At 41.1% G+C, this 22,136-nt stretch overlaps 1 protein-coding gene across 2 annotated transcripts in view; it reads right to left on the reverse strand.

The window, feature by feature from the left end:
* The window catches only part of NOTCH2 (notch receptor 2), a 175,311-nt gene that overhangs the window by 46,227 nt on the left and 106,948 nt on the right, over positions 1-22,136 (reverse strand). For both annotated transcript variants that reach the window (XM_024764784.1, XM_024764783.1), the window contains exons 6-12: positions 15,406-15,639; positions 13,902-14,057; positions 13,182-13,370; positions 12,231-12,344; positions 11,311-11,424; positions 9,398-9,631; positions 5,483-5,593 (exon numbers count right to left, since the gene is read on the reverse strand). In XM_024764784.1, coding sequence (XP_024620552.1) covers positions 5,483-5,593; positions 9,398-9,631; positions 11,311-11,424; positions 12,231-12,344; positions 13,182-13,370; positions 13,902-14,057; positions 15,406-15,639 — 1,152 coding nt within the window. The remainder of the gene's footprint in view (positions 1-5,482; positions 5,594-9,397; positions 9,632-11,310; positions 11,425-12,230; positions 12,345-13,181; positions 13,371-13,901; positions 14,058-15,405; positions 15,640-22,136) is intronic.

A 22,136-nucleotide genomic window follows, 5' to 3' on the forward strand; every position in this document is an offset into this window, starting at 1 on the left:
ACGTACAACTGATTCACTTTGTTATAAAGCAGAAACGAACGCACCATTGTAAAGCAATTATACCCCAATAAAGATGTTAAAAAAAATAAATAAAGAATAAATAAATAAATAATGTAGGTGATTCAAATACTACATTTTGAGAAACTCTGATGTAGACAATTATTAGTAGTTTATCACCAAATAATAACGTAAATGTTCAGAATATATGAAACTGAACTGAATACGTTCTTCCTCTAAAACATATCCAAGACTGCACTTTGAAAAGATGTCTGCTATAACCTTCACATTTATTTCTTTAAGTGGAATAAAGTATGCCAGTTACGTAAGAGTTTTGCTTTGTTAAGTTTTGAATAAATGAGATTTAACTGTATATTCCAAAATGATATAAAATTTTAAAATAACCCATAATTCTGTAAATGAGTGGCAACAAGCAACTGCTATGAAGGAATTTATAAATTTCTAAGAAGATAATTTTCTGATTTAGATAAAAACAGGCATTTTCATTTAAGAAAGAGCAACCCTGCATTTAGAACAGGAAATTCCAAATGAAATAGATACACACCCCTTTAAAGCATGGGTATTAACATTTTTTCACCCTCCACTGCTCTCTAAACCATTATTGGTGGTTCTTGAGGTAAAAACCCATAATCTGGTAGTAGTAGCTATTTTCCTCTTAAGTGTTTTATTAATAACTTATTTTAAAATACTACTTTCTTAGCTTCAACCTCTGATTTTTTTTTTGGTGTTTGCCACTGGCAACAAGGTAAGAGCCAGAACTCTTCAACTGTAGCAGTATCCTCAGCCTGCAATCCAGTGGAGAATGAGAGGAAAAAGCCTTTTCATTTTCTGTCCTTTTTTTGGGAAGAATCTTCTCAGAAGCCACTCCTCTCACATTTCCTTCACTTGCTTTTAAAAGCTCTTTGCAGAATCAATTTTCAAGTCATCTTTAGCTGAGAGGGTTGAGTGCCTCTCTGTGCAGTCTACTTGGACTGACAGCTGCTTCACTAGCGAGGTCCCACGCTTAAAGTAGCGTTAGAAACCCCAGCGTCAGAAACACCCAGCACAAGGCTATGTGCCTTGTTGGGCTCAGTAACTACTGGATGAGAAATTAACCAATGTTTCTTATCTTGTAGGCAGGTGCCCCAAAAATTAGTATTTAATGAATGAAAGCATGGTATAGTCCAGACTCGAGAGTCTGGTGTTGGATGTCAGAAGTTCCATGTGTGATTCTGGTCATTCATTCAGCAACATTTTCTAAGTGTTCCCTCTGTGCTAGACACTGTTTTAGAAAATGCTGGCTAAAAAGATAATTAGGGAGGTCCCTGCCTTCTGGGAACTCACAGTCCTAGCAGTGTGACTCACTAGCTAAGACCATGGACACATCAAGCTCAATCTTTCAGTTGCCTTATTTGTTAAATGAGAATAATAAAACTTCCCTATCTGCTTTTTTTGTTTTATTAATTTTTAAATTAAGACATAACTGACATATAACATTGTGTAAGTTTAAGGTATACAATGTGCTAGTTTGATATATTTTATATATTGCAGTATGATTACCACCACAGAGTTAGCTAACACCTCTATCACTTCACATAACTATCATTTCTTTTTGGGGTGAAAACAATTAATATCTACTCTCTTAGCAATTCTGAAGTTTATAATGCAGTACTGTTGACTATGATCACTATGCTATGCGTTCTATCTCTATAACTTATTTATCTACTAGTTGCAAATGTGTACCCTTAAACGATATCTCCCCAATCCCCTACCCCCGAGTCCAGACCCTGGTAAACACCATTCTACTCTCTGGTTTTATGAGTTCGGCTTTTTTATATTCTGCACACAAGAGATATCATATAGCATTTGTCTTTCTCTGTCTGACTTATCTCACTTAACATAATGTCCTCAAATTCCATTCATGTCGCAAATGTCAGGATTTCCTTCTCTCTCACGGCTGAATGACATCGCATTGTATATACACAACGTATCTTCTTTATCCGTTCATCCATTGATTTACACTTAAGTTGTTTCGCTCTCTTGGCTACTGTGAATAATGTTGCTATGGACACGAGTGTGCAGGTACCGCTTCGAAATAAGTTCCTTCAGATATATACTCAAGTGTGGGATTCCTGGATCATAGGATAAGTCAATTTTTAATTTTTTGATAACTGCCATGTTGTTTTTCCATAATAACTGTACCATTTTACATCTCCATCAACAGTGTATAAGAATTCCCTTTTTCCCACATCCTTGCCAACACTTGTTCTCTCTTATCTTTTTGAGAACAGCCATTCTTTCAGGTGTGGGGTGATTATCTCACTATGGTTTTTTCATTTCCCTGATGATTAGTGATGTTGAGCATCTTTTCATGTACCTGTTGGCCATCTGTATGTCTTCTTTGGAAACAGAAGGTCCTTTCCCCTTTCTTCCCCCTGATTCTAAACGTTTGTTTTCCTTCATCCTTTATACATTTTTTGAATGTTTCTGATGAATGCAGTCTGGGTTCCGGATCACACTCTAAATCTTTTTAAAGGCATGATCTCATTTTCTACCACCTTTGCCACACTCAGTGCTCCTCACTCCCCTTGTGCTTAGCAGCGTGCCTGTTCAGGATATGCCATTATTCGCTTGACTACGGGCTGGAGGACCAAAAGCAACTGCATGTTCAACATTTATAAATTTATAATTTATAAACATTTATACACCTTACTCCTGATTAGAAACTACTGTAAGAGATTTAGAGAGAGACAAGACGGTAAACCTCGTATCTAGTTTTTAAATTGTATTTTGGTGATTTTACATAGTTGTATAATGACATTTTAATGAGGATTAGCTCTATTGGTAGCTACTCATGATTAGCCTTTCAAATGCTATTTGAAAAACACTAGGGTTTGGTAGATTGTAAAGCTTTCAGAACCTCACCTCTTTCAGATGATACTGGATTTCAAAATACAAATCATGATTTACAAGTTAAAAATACAGTCAGTCTGTGGCTAAATCATGTAGCTCTGAGAATTAGAGTGAACATTGCCAATATCCTCTTATCTGGAAATTACTGGGTATTTTCCAATAATATTTTCCAAAACTGGGTATAGCTACTCCTGACTAATGTGTTTTCATTTTTAATTGAGGTATAATTGACATAGAACATTATATTAGTTTCAGGTGTACAACATAATGATTTGATATTTGCATATATTGAAAAATGATCATCACAATAAGTCTAGTTAACATCTGTCACCATACATAGTTACAGAATTCTTTTTCTTGTTATTTGCCCAATTTTTAATTGGATTATTTGCTTCTTTGCTATTGAGTTGTATGAGTTCTTTGTACATTTTGGATATTAACCCCTTATCAGATATATTGTTTGCATATATTTTCTCCCACTCTGTAGGTTGCCTTTTCAACTTATTGTTTCCTTTGCTGTGCAGAAGCTCATTAGCTTAATGTAGTCCCATTTGTTTATTTTAGTTTTTGTTACCTGTGCTTTTGGTTTCATATCCAACCTATGTACTTTCATGGACTGTTATAAGAAGTCAGCAAAATAATGGACATCAAGGTGAAACTGAAAAGTAGTTTATAAAACTGGGAAGTATTCTATAGAAGTACCACACGATTTCTTACTTTTCCTATTGAATCATTTAGTATAAAGAGGTCTGCAGAGAACAGAGAATTTAGTCTTAGAAAAAAAAACCTCCCTTAAATCTGCTCAAGCTGTTATTAAAATTGTAATTAAAAAATAGTAGTATTAAAATAAAACAAAGGCAACACTAAAACACCTCATATTTACAGGTCATGAGTATATATCACAGTTGTCTCTGATATTTTCAGCAACTGACTTAAAAAAACAAATAGGAAAAACAGCTGTAGAAAACTGTTCCAAGAACAGGGTACCACCCAGTAACCAAAACATTCCATTTCTTGGTTATGCAGTTTCATGCTACACCTTAAGTTTATTTTAGAATATTTTTAGCCCATGTCCTCCCTCTTTGACCTTCCTGATTTGCTAAATGTTAAAAAGAGAGAACACATGATTCACTGACATTTCCAAAAAATTTAAGACGAGTCTGAGGCTTACATATGTAAAAAGAAACCACAGCAGGCACCTACTTAGGCTGTCCAGTGAAGTGGGAATGAGTATGGACTCTAGAGTAGGACCCCCTGGGGCGGAATGCTGGCCGCAGTGCACTAGTACTGTTACTTAAGCTCTCTTGAGCTCTGGGTTTCTCATCAATACCGCAGAAATAATAATAGCAGTGACAATTCAATGAGGTTAGGCACTTAATTTAATGCCTAGCTCAAAATAAGGCCTTGAAAAATGCATATGTCATTCTATCTAGCAGAAATTTTTGTGTATTCAGTTGGCTGTCACTTAATGTTGGAGTAACACGTTTCAGGACACAGAAGTACGTCTGGCTAGACCAGCAGTGCTGGGCACTAGATATAAGAGGTTTCATCACACCTGTCTTCTGAGTTATCTTCCATTGAGCAGATATTACGGTGACCCATGTGGGCCATAAACATTCCTCTCTCATGTCCACAGTCACACCAAGCAGTGCAAAGGCTTGTGAAGTACAGAGAGAGGTAAGTTTCCGGCAAGCAAGAGGTATCTCTTCACTTGGCTCTGATGGCCTTTTGACATCATAGTTTAAAGAACTCCATGGGAAGTTTCTCACATTGGTTGCAAATGAGCACATGGTATTTATTAAATGGTAACATCATTATGTAAGTGCCTGCTTCTATGTGGCACTGTCTAGAAAGAACGCGACAGGCACATTATATGCTCTCTGATGGTGCCATTAACAAACGGATGTGTCAGTAAAAGCCTTCAGTAGAGGCTCAGTAACCTCTAGCATGTTTTGATCAGGAGGGTAACCTTATTAGCAACAAAAGAGGTAAAAGAGAAGATGCATGTGAGTTTGTGTGTGTGTACACATGGTGTGTGTATAAATGTTCTAGCTGCTTATAATTTAAGAAGAATTATAACCAATTTTATTTTAGTCACTTACCTTCTTCCTCCTAGAGAGAAAAAAAACCTCTCTGTGCTAGCCAAAAACAGTTTGATCCTCCCAAGTTTTGGCCTTACCCAACAATCCCCCATAAGAGGAAGTACTCAGAAGAAAGCATTTAGTGTTTTCATAGAATTTTACCTTGGCCATGCCTTTACAGAAGGTATTCACTACTAAGTGTAGAAAAATAAGGGTGGCTTTGAAAGCTATATAATTCAAGTCTGAAAAGAAATTCTTTTCAGGTATTTATAAACACATGGCCTAAAAACCCTAACTAATGAAAAGTTTCATGTTACAGTTTAGGGAAGCCCTGTAAGGAGAAAACTGGGCCAGAGAAGCACAGAATCAAACTTCTAACTTTCCAAGAGACCAAGAAATAGGAAATATTTGAAAAGTAATTTTCCTTTAGGTGCCCTTTTCCCAAAGTGATGGGGCTGAGGGAGGAGTCACCCAACAAAAAGGAGCATTACCTGTGAATCCTGGCGAGCAGACGCAGCTGTAACGATTAACGCCATCCATACAGACTCCATGGACACAAGGGCTACTTGCACAGTCGTCAAAATTGATTTCACAATTAACACCTGCAAAGATGAAAGCAAAGAGAAACCATGCAATATTAGCACAGAAAATACCAATGATCTCTGCTTGTGATGCTAGGTGTTAAGAAATCTAAAGAGTATCCAGCCAACCCTGAATGCGGGAAAGTAGCAGTTCTCAAAGTGCAGTCCTCCAGGCCCCATCAGGGGCATCACGAGGTCAAAATGATTATATTAACCATACTAAGCCACTATCTGTTGTTTTCATTGTGTTGGAATTTGCACTAATGATGCAAAAGCAATGGGGGTAGGACTGCCGGCATCTTAACAGGAATCAAGGCAGTGGCACCAAATTGTACTGGTGGCCTTTTTATTCTTCACCTCCATGTACTCGGTTAACACAAAACAAAAAGATAGCGTCACTTAAGAATGACTCTGGTCAAGCTGTCAAAATTATTAACTTTATAATTTGATTATACCTTGACCCTTGAGTATACCTCTACTGTTCTGTGTGATGAAATGGAAAATATACACAAAGCAATTCTGTGGCATGCCAAACTTCAGAGCTGTCTCCAGAAAAAGCAGTTGTGCGATTGTTTGAGTACTGAACTGAAACAGTTGCTTTGTTCAAAGAATCCCATTTTAATTGAAAGGACAACTGACGGACAAACCAGGGCTATTCAGACCTAAGTATGTAGCAAACATGAAGTGAGAGAAATAAACCTGCCATTTCAAGGAAAACAACTGTGACAGTACCGTGCTCCAAAGATAAAATTTAAGCTTTCACATGAAAATTAGAATTTTGGAACTTGTATCTACTACTATAAGCTTGATACTGACTGTCCCTATGATGGGCTAAAGTTCAGGATAAAGAGTCTGGTAACTTCCTTCTGGGGTATGCCGCCTTCCTCCCGGTCTGTTCCTCAGTTGAATGGTAGAGTCTGGCTCTATTTAGGAAGGTTTAATTGTAGATATGGGTAACTAAATGGCAGAGATACACCAATCATTATTGTTACCATTATTCTCTAAAACTACTCATGACATCTCATTATTTATTTAACACGAATTTAGTGATGTGGTTGGGTATCATAGTAGAAGAACATCTTGGTAGTTTAAAAAGTCTACAAATAAAGCCTGATAGTTAGGATATAAACTAATAAACGAAACTTCCACAACAAAATGCCATAGTTTTTATTCACTCACACTTAATATTTATTGATAATAATTACTATATCAACAATCTGCTGAGCCATTATCAGGAGCCAAGTACTCTGCCTCCTACATTCCATAACTTTATTCTCCTCACTCCACTGGCAAATCAAGCTGTGTTACACCCATTTTATCATGAGCTTGCACAATTGCGTCAGCACAGTTAGGACGTGAACCCAGCTCTCTGGATTCCATACACTTCACCACACCATACTGGTCATTCTGTGATTAATGAGGCTATACTGCCCTACTGGCCACAGATGAGGCAAGGCTTCAATATTCCTTGATTACAAATGGATACCTTTAGGAGATGTGTCTAGCCCTTGTTTGACAACCCCCGTTTACTCACAATGGACCAAGGCAGGCCCCAAACAGCCATGGAGGTCCGATGTGACTCTGCCCCCAAATCCATGTTTCATTCTAGCAGGAAGAGACACCCAGCTCAAGCTGGGCCAATGAGATTATCTCACTGAGACGTTGGAACATGAACTGCGTGACCTATGGTCTGCATGTGGCCCTTACTTCCTGCTCATCCCCCCAAAGCCACATTGTTCAATTCTCACTTGGCATCTGTAAGATACTTCTGTGTGCTTTCACAAAATTCTTTCTGCTTGTCTGTTTTGTAGTTGTTGTTTGTTGATGATTCTTTTAGCGAGTCAAGGTGGTTTCTGTGACTTGAAACCCAAAAAAACTCACTGAAGATCACAGGTATCAAAGGCATCAAAAGTGATCAAAAGGCATCAAAGGTGATCAGAAGGCATCAAAGGTGATTCTGGGCAGTGTACTGCACTTTAAGTACTTAGTGGGTGAGAAAGCACAACGATAGCCAGCAAGTTGTAAAGCATCCCTCTATCCACACGCTCATCCAAACTCCAACCTACCAACTCAGACTATATTATGAATGGGTTGGGAATTCTTATTCTAGAACTCGAGAGTGTATTCTTAATGATTGATTGAATGAATCCTTTCACCCAGGCTCCTGGTACATGCCAGGTCTTTCTCCACCCATTACAGGCCAAGGTCTCTTTACGTTGCCTGCATCTCTTTGCTTTAATACTCCAAACAGCCACAGGAATGGATTTGGCAGTTTTCTGAGAGAACCAGGGCCTTCCCTCTCTATGCTGCCTTCACACCACCGTTATTCACTGCTTGCCTTTCTCACTGACAGCTACTTTCACCTTGACTTCTCTCTCCTCCCCAGGGAACACACCTGACCCAACCTGGCATTATTATATAATCCCAGAGAAAACAAAGTGCTTGCCAGCCCACCACTCACCCAGGTGTCCAGTACATTTGTTGTAACGGGAACAACAGCAAAGCCTAAAACAGCCCCACCATTCTAAAGGCATCCATTCAATTGCTTGTAAATCTCTCAAATTTCTTTTCGTACTGCAATTTCTCATGTCGGGGGACCAGCCCGGAAGCAAATTGCTTTTGGAAGGTTTCACAAAGATCTATTCAGCTCTTTTACTGAGTTATCTAAACGTGGGGAGGGGGAAGGCATTTTCAACTGGGAAGGCATGGGATGTTTCTCGTATGCTTAAGCAACTCAAAAAGGACTTTGTTTTCAAACTTGGCATGTACGGGTTCCTGGATGAAGACCAGGCCTTTGACAAGTTTGAAGAAATGGATTTGGAAATAACAAGATGAAATGAGGGCAGCTAACCTCCTCCCCCACCTCTGCCCCCTACATAGGCCATTTTCCTTAAATGGAAAATGAGTTCTCAATAAATCACCCCTCGTATTGGCAGGTTCCCTTCTAACAAAGGCACACACTAGTTAATCTTCCACTAATACATTTTCCTTTGATCGGAGACACAGAACTTCTCTGTCCATTAACCACAGTTGTGACCATAATTATTCCTCGAATAAATAAAACAGGATCTACTGAAACCTGTGAAATGCTGCTGCCTGAGAAAACAATTCAACATTTCCCCAGCGAGGAGCAGCATGCCCTCACGACTAACAAGCAGTCATTCAACTGGAGTCAGGAAACAGCAAGGAACTTGGGATGGGAAACGGCAGCTCTGCATTCTAACTGACAATGGAACGTGTTGCAAAGTCTCTCCTCTCCTTTAGATTCCCCCCACCAGATGGCCAAGGCCCACCAGAGAAAAATACCAGGAGAAAGTGTCACATTAAAAATACTGGACTCGGGGCTTCCCTGGTGGTACAGTGGTTGAGAGTCCGCCTGCCGATGCAGGGGACGCGGGAAAAAATACTGGACTCTGAAACAGAGGAAAAACTATTGGAAGAACTGGAGGGAGGGAGGGAGGACCAACTTCATTAATCTGATTGAGGTGGAGGTTAAAGAAACAAAGACAATCAAATCAAGCCACAAAGGCAAGATGGCTTTCAATTTTAAATAATAATTTCAATTTTTTGAAGTGGTGTGCCTCCTTTTAATGAGAAACACATACATAAAGTCATCAGCTTTGCAAAGCTATTGTCTCTAATTTCTCTACTGGCTAGAGAGCCATCTGTCTCGGAGACATTTCTGGCCATGGCTTTGGCTGAGCTTCTCAGAATCAAGACTATTTTTTAGGTTATCTAAGCATATGCCAAGAATGTCTGAGACATCCGCATAAATTGTTTCTGGAAAACAGTGAAAACTCCAAAGGAAATACGGCGTGGCCTTACCTGATGTGCCTGGCTGGCAGTTGCACTGGTAACCATTTACCAGGTCGATGCAGCGACCCTCATTCAAGCAAGGGCTGCTGTAACATTCATCTATCTGGTCGCTGCAGATGGCGCCCATGTACCCTGGATTGCAGACGCAGGTGTAGGAATCAATCCCATCCTGACACTGGCCATGGTGGCAAGGATCGGGGTCACAGTTGTCAATGTTCTCCTCACACAACACACCAGTGAATCCTTGGAAGAAATTGTACCAAAGATGCTTAAAAACCAAGGCAGACATTGCATACCTGAACATAAATGTAGCCGGCATCCACTTATCCTACACATCCCAAGTCTTAATTCATACTGCAGGCAATGAGCAGTTGGAACTGACTATTTGCATTGATTTATAAGGCAAGCCTAGAGCGTTTTGCTTAAAATAAAGTTTTTCAAGTCAAATTTGTAGAATTCAAATAGCTTTTTCTAAACAATAATTTCATTGCAGAGACGCTTTAACTGCATCTTCATTTAATATTGGACTTCAGTGGGGAATAGCTCTCACTATTTTTCCTCAATATATTTACCTCTATATTCCTTTCCTCCCAAACCCAACTGCATATACAGGTACTATATTAATGGTTTCATGTACCTTATCTTCCCAATTCTGACCTGAGAGGACAGAGAACTTTTCTCTGTTCCTCTCAACCTCCCAGGGATCTATGCATATACAGTAAGTTTTTAATAAGTATTTGTTAAATAAAATGAATGAACAAGCTATGACAGTTAAAAGAAAAGGGACAAATAAAAGTTCCTTTATTCAACATTAAATCCTTTTAAAAGACTCTAGGAGGGCTCTCCTCCCGTTTAAACGTGAGTTCAAGCTTTGTAAATTCTCTCCAGTGAAGGTTATTCTCCACAAGCATAATCTGGCCAGAGGAAGACAAAACCTGAAACCTCTCCAACCAGAGACGAACGTTTGTGAAAAGAGAAGAAAATTAAGTGGACCATCTGACAGGGCCCTCTCTAAGTAGGCCTAACAAGTGGTAATGTTCCAATACTACTGAAATAGTAATTCTCTGTGTTTATTGTTATGACTTAGTTTGCTTTTCTGTGATCACAAAAAAAATCATGCACATGATGCTTGAAATCCTTTAAGACTCCATCTTCTAACATAAGAAAAAATATCTTGGATTATATTCATAACTCCTTTCTTAAACAGATGAAAAAAAGAAACTGGGAATTCACCTTTGCTACTAATTTCTAGTCCTTTTCTACACAATGATGGTCTGCGCAGAAGCAAATGTGTAATAAGGGACATTTGGCTTATTCAAATCTACTCCCAAATTAGAAATGTCGCCACAGATCAGAAATGTAGAATATTTGTAAACATTCTTTTTGACCCTAGTAGCAGAAGTCAGGAAAGAGGACCCAAACTTTCCCAGACAGGGCTCCCTCCCCCGTTCAAATACTCATCCAACTCTCAAAGCATCAGTCATCTTTTATGCAGAAAACCTCTGCACTTGCACACCACTGCCCCCAGATTTCTGGGCCTTTGTTCGATCACTTGCCTCAAGAAACACAGAGACAGGTCTCCTGCTGAGAAGCCCCAGTGAAAAATAGCTTTCACCTGGAACTCTTCCCTTTTCCAAAGGAGTAGGTCAAGCCAGCTGGAAACTCACCGTTGCCAAAATCTGCCCAAGAAAGACAGGGGCACCAAATGGAAATGTCCAGGCCAGGCCACGATTGTGGTGAAGGAGGCAGGTGTTGTAGAGGAAACAGTGAGAGAGCAGCAAGAAAGAGGCTTGGAAGAAGCTCTTTCTAAACCCAGAGCAGCCCATGTTAGTGGACTGGCCTGGCAGGGCAGCTAGAAGAGGACGGTCTCCTGTTTTGTTCAGGCAGACCTACCAGGGGAATAAGAATTGAAAAATTCTTACCTGTGGCGCACTGGCATTCATAACCATTTGGGTGATCTATACACTTTGCCCCATTCAGACATGGAGTACTGGAACAGTCGTCAATATCGATCTGGCAAACTGGCCCAGTGAAACCTGAAAAGGGTACAGCGATGACACAAGTCAAAGGGTTATCCTATGTCTTCCTTACTATGAGAATGATGCCCAAAGAGAACTGGGTTGTTATTGGCAGGGTTTATACCCATGGGTCAGCAAATGTAGAATTATTCTACCCAACAGGTAACTAGGATAAGGTGAGGCTCAGGGCATCAGAGGTACCTGTGTGTCTCTCTACCTTTTTCTTCCCAGCACAGAGTTCACTTCTAGTTAAAGTAGGGACTGAATGGTTATAGGCAGAGCCCCCTAACAAGTGAATGTAGCTTCAGAAGAACTGGGACCTCCTCTCTAAAGAAACAAGAGAGGCTATAGACTCTGGCAGAAAATTTAGCACGTCTTCAACAACAGCTTTGGGGAGAGCCGAAGGAGAGACACAGCATTCTCTGCAAAGAATTGCCTTGTGCTGTTTCTGTACCCATGGGTGAAATGTCTAAAAATAATCATCTCACAGAAAGGTTTCAAGAATATGACCCACAGGAAAAAATAAAATCCTGAATAACCTAGAGCTAAGGCTTCCGTGAGGTATGAACTTTCCCAAATGTACACACAGACAGAGAGGTCATGGGTCATTCAGAATAGACTTGGACTTCTGGCCACCAAGGATTTGGAAGATACACTAGCTGAAACAAATCCCCCATTTCTGTACACACACACTCCTATCCTGAAGCACTCACTTTAATGACTTCCTCATGTACAGCCCACACACGTTCTCTCCCTCCTCCCGTCCCTGTGGTCAGCCAGCTTTATGCTTTCAAAGAAAACAGGGGCAGGTGGTGGGCATTTACCAGGCGGACACAGACACTGGAAGCGATTGACTTTATCCACACACTGTCCATTGTTCACGCAAGGGTTGCTCTGACATTCATTTATCTCCAATTCACAATGCACACCTTTGAAACCTGAACAAAATGGACCACACAAGTGGCTTAGAAAAAGACAAAGGCGTGTTCTAGCCAAGAAAGCACAAAGTTGCAAAGAGGACTATGTCCGCTATGAGTATGAACATTTCTGCAGAGGGAAAAGAGGACTCTGCTGTGATTGGAAACAGTCACTGTAAGCCTCAGCCAGACAGGGGAATATTCTGGGATATCCATGCCTCTGTGGAGAGGGGGAAGAGGTCACCTCCAAAGACCCTGCTAAGACCTAGCGTTCCTAAAGACCAGCCGAGTCAGAGACGCTGTTGCTCTCAGGGTGCAAGTAAAGGTCAGGAAGGCCTGCCAAGGCTAGAGAGGCCAGCACCCTCAATCAGGCAAAGCAGCCACTGGCAGCCGTAGCTGTGCTGTCTGAGGATTCAAGCAATGGTCTGTGCAGAAGAGTTCCAGAGTATAACAAAGCATGTGTATCTCACTATGAGATAAATGGCAAGTTCCTATACAATTATGGGTAAAATTATTTTCTATAAATGGAATGGTATGCTATTTGTAACATATCAGGGGATAAGGAAAGCTTGCTATTTAAAGAATTTTTATGATAAATCGTTTATTAAATCAAAGTATACTTGCATTTTAAAAATCTTCTGAATTTTTCTCTCACATGTATCTGGGTTTTGACATAACGGGATTGCTTTTCATAGCTCTAAGAATTCTAAGATGGCCTTACTCCTTAAGGGTCCCCTTGGCGGGGGGTTAAATGCTAACAGAGCTTATGGAATTGCCACGCTATACTGAGTGCCCTGCCTAAGAGAAGCACAGTGCAATGCCTCCTGTCTAGATCCCACACACTGATGGCCCATGTACCTGGCATGCACAGACATGTGAAGCCTCCAATCTTATCCAGACAGGTGGCATCATTCTTGCAGGGGTCTGAATGGCACTCGTTGATGTCCATCTCGCAACGAGGCCCTGCATAGCCCTTCAGACACTCACAGTGGAAGGCACCATCTGTGTTCACACATTTTCCCGCATGCTCACAAGGATTGCTATTGGCTGGAAGACACAAGCACCAATCACCAGGATCAGAGCACTTGATGGGGCTTCCACAAATGTGGACTACAGAAGTGGGTCAGATTATTAGTATTAGGGCCAGGTCTTTGATAATCTGGTTCTCAATTTCCTATTTTCTTCTAATCAATCAATCAATAAGAAAGTAAGTAAATAAATAAACAAGAGGAAGGAAGGAAGGAGGGAGGGAAGGAAGGAAGGGAGGAAGGGAGGAAATAAGGAAAGAAAGACAAACTAGGACAACCTCAACTCTTGTGAGTCTCTACTGTTCTTATGCCCAAACTGTCACTAAGGTAGGGCTTCATGTTAAGAGTCAAGTACAAACCTTCTATATATTTCAGTTCCCAGAACAGAATATATGGTTACACTGAAAGGTTAGCTGTGAACAGTGGGCATATAACAGGTGAGATCCGAGGTTTGGGTGAAACATGCTCATAGAGTAAAATGCGCTTCAGCTTAAATGCTTGCTGAGCTCGACAGACACCATGAGGAATCGGAAAGGTTCTGTGTACTCACCCATGGCACACTCATCCACATCTTCTGTACAGTCACCTCCTTTGTAGCCTTGTGGACAGGTGCAAATATACTGCCCGTTCAGAGGGTTGGTGTCACACAGTGCCCCCTTGTGGCAGGGGTTGCTGATGCATGCATCATCCAGATGACATAAGAGACCTATCACAGGGTGGGGTAAGGAGAAGACAGAGAAAATGTCCCTTACTTGGGGAACAGTTTTCTCTTTCACGGAGGAGGGAAAACCTTATGACTGGCACATCAAAATCCGATATGAAGATTTAGAGGCAATTTCCTGACCCAATCTTAGGGACATGCTGCAGCCAGCAGCAAAGCAAGGAGCTTCTGCAGACAACCCTGATACCCTGACCCTGAGCCCTTAGCTGGACCCCTCCCCAAGAGCAGATAAAGTGAGGCCATAAAGTGAGATGGTTAGATGATGGAGACAGGAAAAGGGAGATATACTTCCCATTGTGCTGTCATGTTTAGTTAACAAATAGAAATAGAGGACTCCCAGTTCAATTTGAATTTCAGAGAAACAACAAATAATTATTTACTATATGTCCCAAACATTACATACATCCTATATTTTATTAGGCAACCTACTTCCTTTCCCAAGATCATGCTACCTGATCATCTTGGGGCCACCTGCATTTCACAAGCCTCAGAAGAAAAACTCAGCTGAACATCATCAGCCTATACTCCGGCAGCTTTTTAATAGTGTCAACATTCCTGGCTCAAGTGCCCTCAGGACTCTGAAGATATTACTAGGCCCCATGTTCTGCAGAGTTCACATGGGAACTGGATTTTCCAGTCTGAAATTAGCTTAAGAAGAGGTGACTCAGGCTTCTTCTACAAAGCTGGAGGTGGGGCTTTCGGAAAGGCATAGATATAAGAACATTTCAAAACTGCTAGGCACAAAGTTCTCTCACTAAGCAATCTCCTTCCATCACATTCCTCCCTTCACTGCTCTATTCCTAGAACCAGAAGCTGTTGAACTGAAAGGCTAGAGCAATGTTAACTTTGCAGTTGGTAAAAACCTTCCCTTAGAGGACAATATGGAGAGCTGGAATGCACTTAATTGTTTCCCTCTTGCCAGCTTTTTCTGAGTAAATGGATTATTTCTTCTTAAAATTAACTGCCTACATCCCTTTGTGAGTAATTTTGTCTTAATTTCTGAGAAATTCATCTTAATTTTGGAGTTGCCTTTCAGCTTAAAATCTTAAGGAGGGCTATGGATGTTCCCAAGGCAATAGTTGCTAACTTTCATTTTGGAGGGATGAAAAACTGAGGTACACAGAGTTGAGAGCCCAAAGTCCTAAGGAAGAAAACTAATTTCACAGCACTTTGGCTAATTACATTTCCAGAAGAACAGCTTTGAGAGGCATGTTCCTACAGATGGAAATTAAAAGGACATACCCCAAAAGGGATGAAAGAGGAGGAGGCAGAAATCCCGACTGCTCACCAGCCCTTTCCCTCATTTCCAGCTCTGTTCTTCCGCTGGCCTTACCTGCCTTTCCTTCTGGGCACATGCAAGAGAAGGAGGCCACACGATCAATGCAGGTGGAGCCTGGAGTGCAGGAGGCGAAGGCGCAGTCATCAATGTTCTCACTGCAGTCATCTCCACTCCAGCCATTAACACACACACAGCCATAGCCCCCATTGCGGTTGGTACAGGTGCCCCCGTTCTGACAGGCATTGGGTTGCAGCAGGCACTCATCCACATCCTCTGTGCAGAACTGTCCTTTGGGGGGAAAAGCGCCTTTGATTAGGGTTCTTAAGTCTCAGAGGATTAGTACCCTACCAGCCCCCACACACTCTTCACCCTCATGTGACCTGCCTGAAATTGAGGCAAAATTAACTCACAGCAGACCAGGTCCTCACATGAATTTTAAGGCCACCTTGAGACATCCATATAGTTATTCCAGGCAAATAATTTACAGAATGCAAGTTGCCATCCCTAGAAACTCTGACACCATGAAATCTAGCCAACCTATCAAAGAGAAAATTGAGTCTTCTAAGATCCTTAAATCTGATTTGGCTAAATCCCTGGGACAATGAATACATAAGTGAGAAGAGCAAGGAGAGAAGAGTCTAAGAGATGAGTAAGGACAAGAATAATGAGAAGCGACCTAAAAATCAAAGCTTTAGGGCTACTGTTCTATATCTTGACCGTATCAATGTCAACATCCTGTTATGATGCTGGATAGTAGTTCTGTAAGTCGATGTTACCATTGGGGAAGACTTGGTGAAGGGTAAACAGTATCTCTCTGTTAATTCTTATAACTTTGTGTGAAACTATAATTATCTCAAAATAAAAGGTTTAATTAAAAATAAGGGTAGGGCTTCCCTTGTGGCGCAGTAGTTGGGAGTCCGCCTGCCGATGCAGGGGACACGGGTTTGTGCCCCGGTCCGGGAGGATCCCACGTGCCACAGAGCGGCTGGGCCCGTGAGCCATGGCCGCTGAGCCTGCACGTCCATAGCCTGTGCTCCACAACGGGAGAGGCCACAACAGTGAGAGGCCCGCGTACCGCAAAAAAAAAAAAAAAAAAGAAAGAATAATTAAAAAAATAATAATAATGGTTAAGGGCAAGCAAGGGTAGAGAGAAGAAATTAAGGAACTAAGGACAATAAGAGCCATAGTAAAGTATGAATGTGAAAGGCAAAGCCAAGACGATGAGACTGGAGCAAATACTGGATTAGTGGAATAAGATGTAGGAAGCCGACCTAATGTAGTAGAAGATGGAAAAGGATCAGTTTGTTCTGCCTAAAAAAGCAAACTGAAGGATGATAATAAGACCACTTCTGAATGGACTGCAGGTCACTATGGGAGCCAGGATGGGGGACTATGGCAAAGGCTCTTAGGCCCAGTGACAATCGACTTATAAGCAAGGAATTTGTGATTAGCAAGCATTTAGTGCCAGGCCACCTGAGTTGTAAAACAAACTGATGAATCTTTCTTATCAGAGGTCTTTTAATACCAGTTTAGGGGGCTACCAAAGGGAATGAATATTCAGATCATATGAATTCTCTAAAACAGAACATGACAAGTGGCTAAAACCCAAAAAACCTCAAGGTGTCCTTAATTCTTTCTCTGTAAAAAACTCACTGAATAACTCAAAAAGGCACTCTGATGAAGAGGCCTCTTAACGACAAAGCACAGGACTTTTATACTCAGAAAATGCCAAGGCTACACCTAGTCCTCAGATAACAATTCAACTTGGCTCAAGTATTTCCAGAGTCTGCAAAGTGCCCAACTGTGTAGCCATCACTGCTAACAGAAGCTAGCTGTGTCTGATCCAACCTAACTGACAACCTATTCTTTACTCCTATCTAACCTATACATCCATTATTACAGAACCAACATCATTCTATGGCACTTCTTTGATCGCACAGCAATCTCCCATCACTTGGCTGCGAGCAACCTCAGTTCAGGGATATTTTTTGTATTCCCAGCTAAGATCCCTCTACCTAAGATGGCAGAATGGGTGTGTGGGCAACTCTGGAACTCTGCGCTCAGGACCCTCTTCTGTGCTGCTCTCCTCACCCCACTTCATCCACATAATTCTTGAAGGAGCCACCATGTCTTTACACGATCATGCATGCCTTCCTGGTCACAGCTGACTGATCCAGGATGGGCATCTTATACAAACTGTCACTGTGTCTCTTTTCCAAACTTTTGGACTAGAGACCCTCTACCACATGGACCAAAAGAATAACATGACCAGTCTACACACAAAATGATAACAGTGAATCAGAAGTACACAGAAAAGAAAAATAGAATCTGGGGGCATTCAAGTTACTGGTTCCAATTGTTCCCAAAGACCGACTCTTCATAAGTCCATTCAAGAGCACAGCCATTCTGAGGGATGTCCCTTCCAACAGGTTTCCCTAATTTCAGATGGGGATCTGTCAGTTGCAACCTGCAGTATTATTGCAACTAATACAAAGTGAGTGAGCGAGTGAGTGAGTGAGTGCAGGAGTAATCATTTCCCCAGGGGAGACGATGTCATTTAGTATAGAAAGCTTTGCTCCCCTACTTTACTGGCAGAAATACTACCTCAGATTAAAGACAGGTGTGTAATTAAGATGCAGGTGGGCTTTAGAAAAGAAAACATAACTAAGAAGCAGGTGAAGAGTTTCTGTAACCTGGAAATTACTGAGAGCCTTGTCTCTTACACTTACAACTCAAGTACCGTGCTATCGTCAAACCAAACTGACTTGCTGAATGTGAGAAGTTTGGATGTTATTTTTCTTTCTTATTGGCTCTGTGATAATTCTGAGTATGAGACACTGTGATTTCAAAACATCTCATATGTATTTCGTATGCATTATAATACCCAGACACTTAAATATTGTAGTAAGACAGACTAGGTTAATGAAACAATCCTTGGAATGAAAGTTTTGTCCTCTTGGGAAAGGAAACCAAGAGTCACTGATTGCATACTATGAACCAGGCATTGTGCTTGAGTTGTCACAATCATTATCTCATTTATAGTTGAGGAAACGGGCTCAGAGAAGTAAAATAACTTGCCCGTTGTGAGGCAGGGAGTGCAGGAGAGCTGAGATTTAAACTAGAGCTGCTGACTCTCAAATTCGTAACAAAGACTTGAGGTGTGAATCTCACCATATCAAAACAATCTCTGTGCATCTCAGTCTTCCCAAGCACACAAAGGCATGGGGAAGGAGACAGGACAGGAAAGGTGAAGATGAAAATCATGACTCGCACCATCAAATTACTGGGAAAAATTATGACTTCAAATTACCGTCCAAAAACTCAAATGTATTTTTTGAGTACAGTTGACTGTTTTTCTAATGAGGTTGATTTTCGAAGGTTCGATACCTTCATCAAATACCTTAGGTGTTTGGTGTTAGATACTGTTAGAGAAATCAAATCTACAGAGTCAAGAGAATACTGGCTTATAAATAATCTTTTATAGAATGGATCATTTTTCTCTAAGGTTCAGGCACATTTCTCCAGAACAAAACCCTTCCCAGGCATAGTTATGCCAGAACTTTTTCCTCATTCCAATTCTAGCAACCAGTCATTACATTCAGAATATAAAAACAGTAACCAGGGTGCCACGAAATTGCTTGTTCCAAAATTCCCAGTGGAAAGTCTGCCAACATACTGCACTTCCTTCATGTCACCACCCCTCTTGGCAAAGGAGGAAACCAATGCAGAAGCCTAAAAATAAGAAACGTGAGGCTCAGAAAGGTTAGGTAACCACCAACCCCACCATCCCCACCCAGAGTCATACACTGGTAAGTCAGAGCACTATCATTCAAACTCAGATCAATTGGACTCCAAAACTACTGTTCTTTCTACTGCAGCACAGTTAACTACCCAGCCCTGGGTTTGGTCCACGAGATCTACAGACTAAGTCCCTGATCCTAGGCTCTTAAAGCACACAGAGAAGGCATGGAAGCATGAGACAATAAAAGAAGACCCTTGGTAGACATGAATAAAGACAAAAAGTCACTAAGTATTGAAATAGGAAAGTTTCTTGGAGATCTACTAGAAGGGCTGAGTCCATTGTCTAAGGTCATTCAGCTTTCCCCACTACTCCATGGCAAGGAAGCGTCAGCCTGGGCTGGAGGAAGAAGGCTTACTCAGGTTGGTAGGGTTAGGCCTTGAAGACGTCAAAATGACTGGAGTCTATTCTTAGCTGGGGTTTGAAATGAGAAAAGGCTGGAGACCATGTGAGGCTTTGAATTCTAATATGAATTCTGAACTTGACACAACAAGCAAAGGGAAGTTATTGTGGGCTCTCAGGTGGGGGAAGGTATGATCAAAGTTGCCTGTGAACATTAGTCTGCCAGTAGAATACAGGAGGGACTAAAAGCAAATGACTTTCTTTTAGTAGGGAGGGAAGGAGAAAGCACTAAGTTAGGAGCTACTTAGCATATAAAAGCCTCTGGTGAAAAGCGAGAGCTGCGTTCTTTCCATGCCCTGCCTAGCTACTACACCTCCAATCCAAACAAGTCTCAGCATGTGTCAACACACAAACTCTGCTGGTGGACTCCCAAAGTATGTTGCACAAAGCTCGGTTAGGCAAGTTTTTGAGGGCATCAATTATCCCTCTTACTAATTTCACCTGCCAGGTATTGCAGGCTACTGGCATCTGACATTGGGACTAAAGCAGGGGGCTATTAGGCTTTTCCCATATCCTATTAGAAAGGAAACCACTTGTTTCTAGAAACTACTTTCTCTATTGCCACTATGAGTCTGTACTAACTTGGTATGAAATGCTACACTACCAAATCCTTGGCTGACACCTTAAACACTTAGAGCCACCTGTATATACTGATAATTCTCTGGGTGATAGCTTTTGTTTCATAAATATATCTCAAATCTCTATCTTTCCTTCATATATTTTACTCTATAGCCACAATGGCTTACTGTTGGCTCCTTAAGCATTAAATTCTTTCCTACCTCAGAGCCTCTGCATAACCTGTTCTCTTCACACCTCAAATATCCTTCTTCCTCTTATTCATATGGCTAATTAATATTTCATACCTTGACTTTCCTTATAATTTAAGTAGACCTCCAAGCTCACACTCCTCATTTTTCTCCTTCATTGCACCTACTCCATTCAGTCTGTCTTATCATTTATCAAATGGTGTAATTTTATATTCATTTGTGTTTTGCAGTCTCTGTCTCTGTTAGACTATAAGCTCCATGAGAGCAAGGACTCTGTTGGCCATTCACCTCGGTTTACATGTCAGGCACTGTACCAGACACTTAGCGTCAGTGGTGAAACAGACCTTAGATTCAACCTAATGTGCTCATTTTACAGACAAAACTAGGACCAGAGAGGTACAGTGACTTGTCCACATTTACACAGCTAGTTGGAAGAAGAATTAGAAATAGAGAAAATTAAAAACGGAAATCAAGTGCTGAAAAGGACATTGGGGTGTGAGATCACAACACTTCTAGTTAGTCTTCAAAATGACTGTTGAGGGAAAGGGCAGGGTTGAGAAGCATACAGGAAGAGCAAAATGCCTAAGCAGTGCTACAAATGAAGACAATACAACTAAGAACAAGTATGCTATTTTATATATAGTAGTGTATATATGTTAATCCAGCCTCCTAGTTTATCCCTCCCCCCCACCCCCCTTTCCCTTTGGTAACCTTAAGTTTGTTTTCTATGTCTGTTCTGTAAATAAGTTCATTTCTATGTTTTTTTAGATCCTACATATAATTGGTATCATATGATATTTGTCTTTCTCTGTCTGACTTACTTCACTTAGTATGATAATCTCTAGTTCCATCCATGTTGCTGCAAATGGCATTATTTCATTCTTTCCTATGGTTGAGTAATATCCCATTGTATATATGTACCACATCTTCTTTATCCATTCATCTGTTGATGGACACTTAGGTTGCTTCCATGCCTCGGCTATTGTAAATAGTGCTGCAATGAACATTGGGGTGCATGTGTCTTTTCGAATTACGGTTTTCAGGAGTGGGATTGCAGGATCATATGGTAGCTCTATTTTTAGTTTTTTAAGGAAACTTCATACTGTTCTCCACAGTGGCTGTACCAATTTACGTTCCCACCAACAGTGTAGGAGGGTTCCCTTTTCTCCATGCCCTCCCCAGCATTTATTATATGTAGAATTTTTGATGACAGCCACTCTGACTGGTGTGAGGTGGTAGCTCACTGTTGTTTTGACTTGCATTCCTCTAGTAATTAGTGATGTCAAGGACCTACTGTATGGCACAAAGAACTGTACTCAATATTTTGTAATAACCGATAAGGGAAGAGAATCTGCAGAAGAATATATATATATATAACTGAATCTGTGCTGTACGCCTGAAACTCAAACAATATTGCAAATCAACTATACTTTGATTAAAAATAAATAAATAAAATATGACACAAATGAACCTATCTACAAAACAGAAACACTCACACACAGAGAACAGACTTGTGGTTGCCAAGGGGGATGGGGGTGGGGAAGGGAGTCTGCAGTTAGCAGATGCAAACTATTATATATAGGATGGATAAACAACAAGGTTCTACTGTATAGCACAGGGAACTATACTCAATTATCCTATGATAAACCATAATGGAAAAGAATTTTAAAAAGAATGTATACAGGGCTTCCCTAGTGGCGCAGTGGTTGGGGGTCCGCCTGCCGATGCAGGGGACGCGGGTTCGTGCCCCGGTCTGGGAAGATCCCGCGTGCCGCGGAGCGGCTGGGCCTGTGGGCCATGACCGCTGGGCCTGCGCG

Source organism: Neophocaena asiaeorientalis, unplaced genomic scaffold, assembly GCF_003031525.2.
Source record: "Neophocaena asiaeorientalis asiaeorientalis breed wild unplaced genomic scaffold, Neophocaena_asiaeorientalis_V1.1 scaffold62, whole genome shotgun sequence".
NCBI classification, from domain to species: Eukaryota; Metazoa; Chordata; class Mammalia; order Artiodactyla; family Phocoenidae; genus Neophocaena; species Neophocaena asiaeorientalis.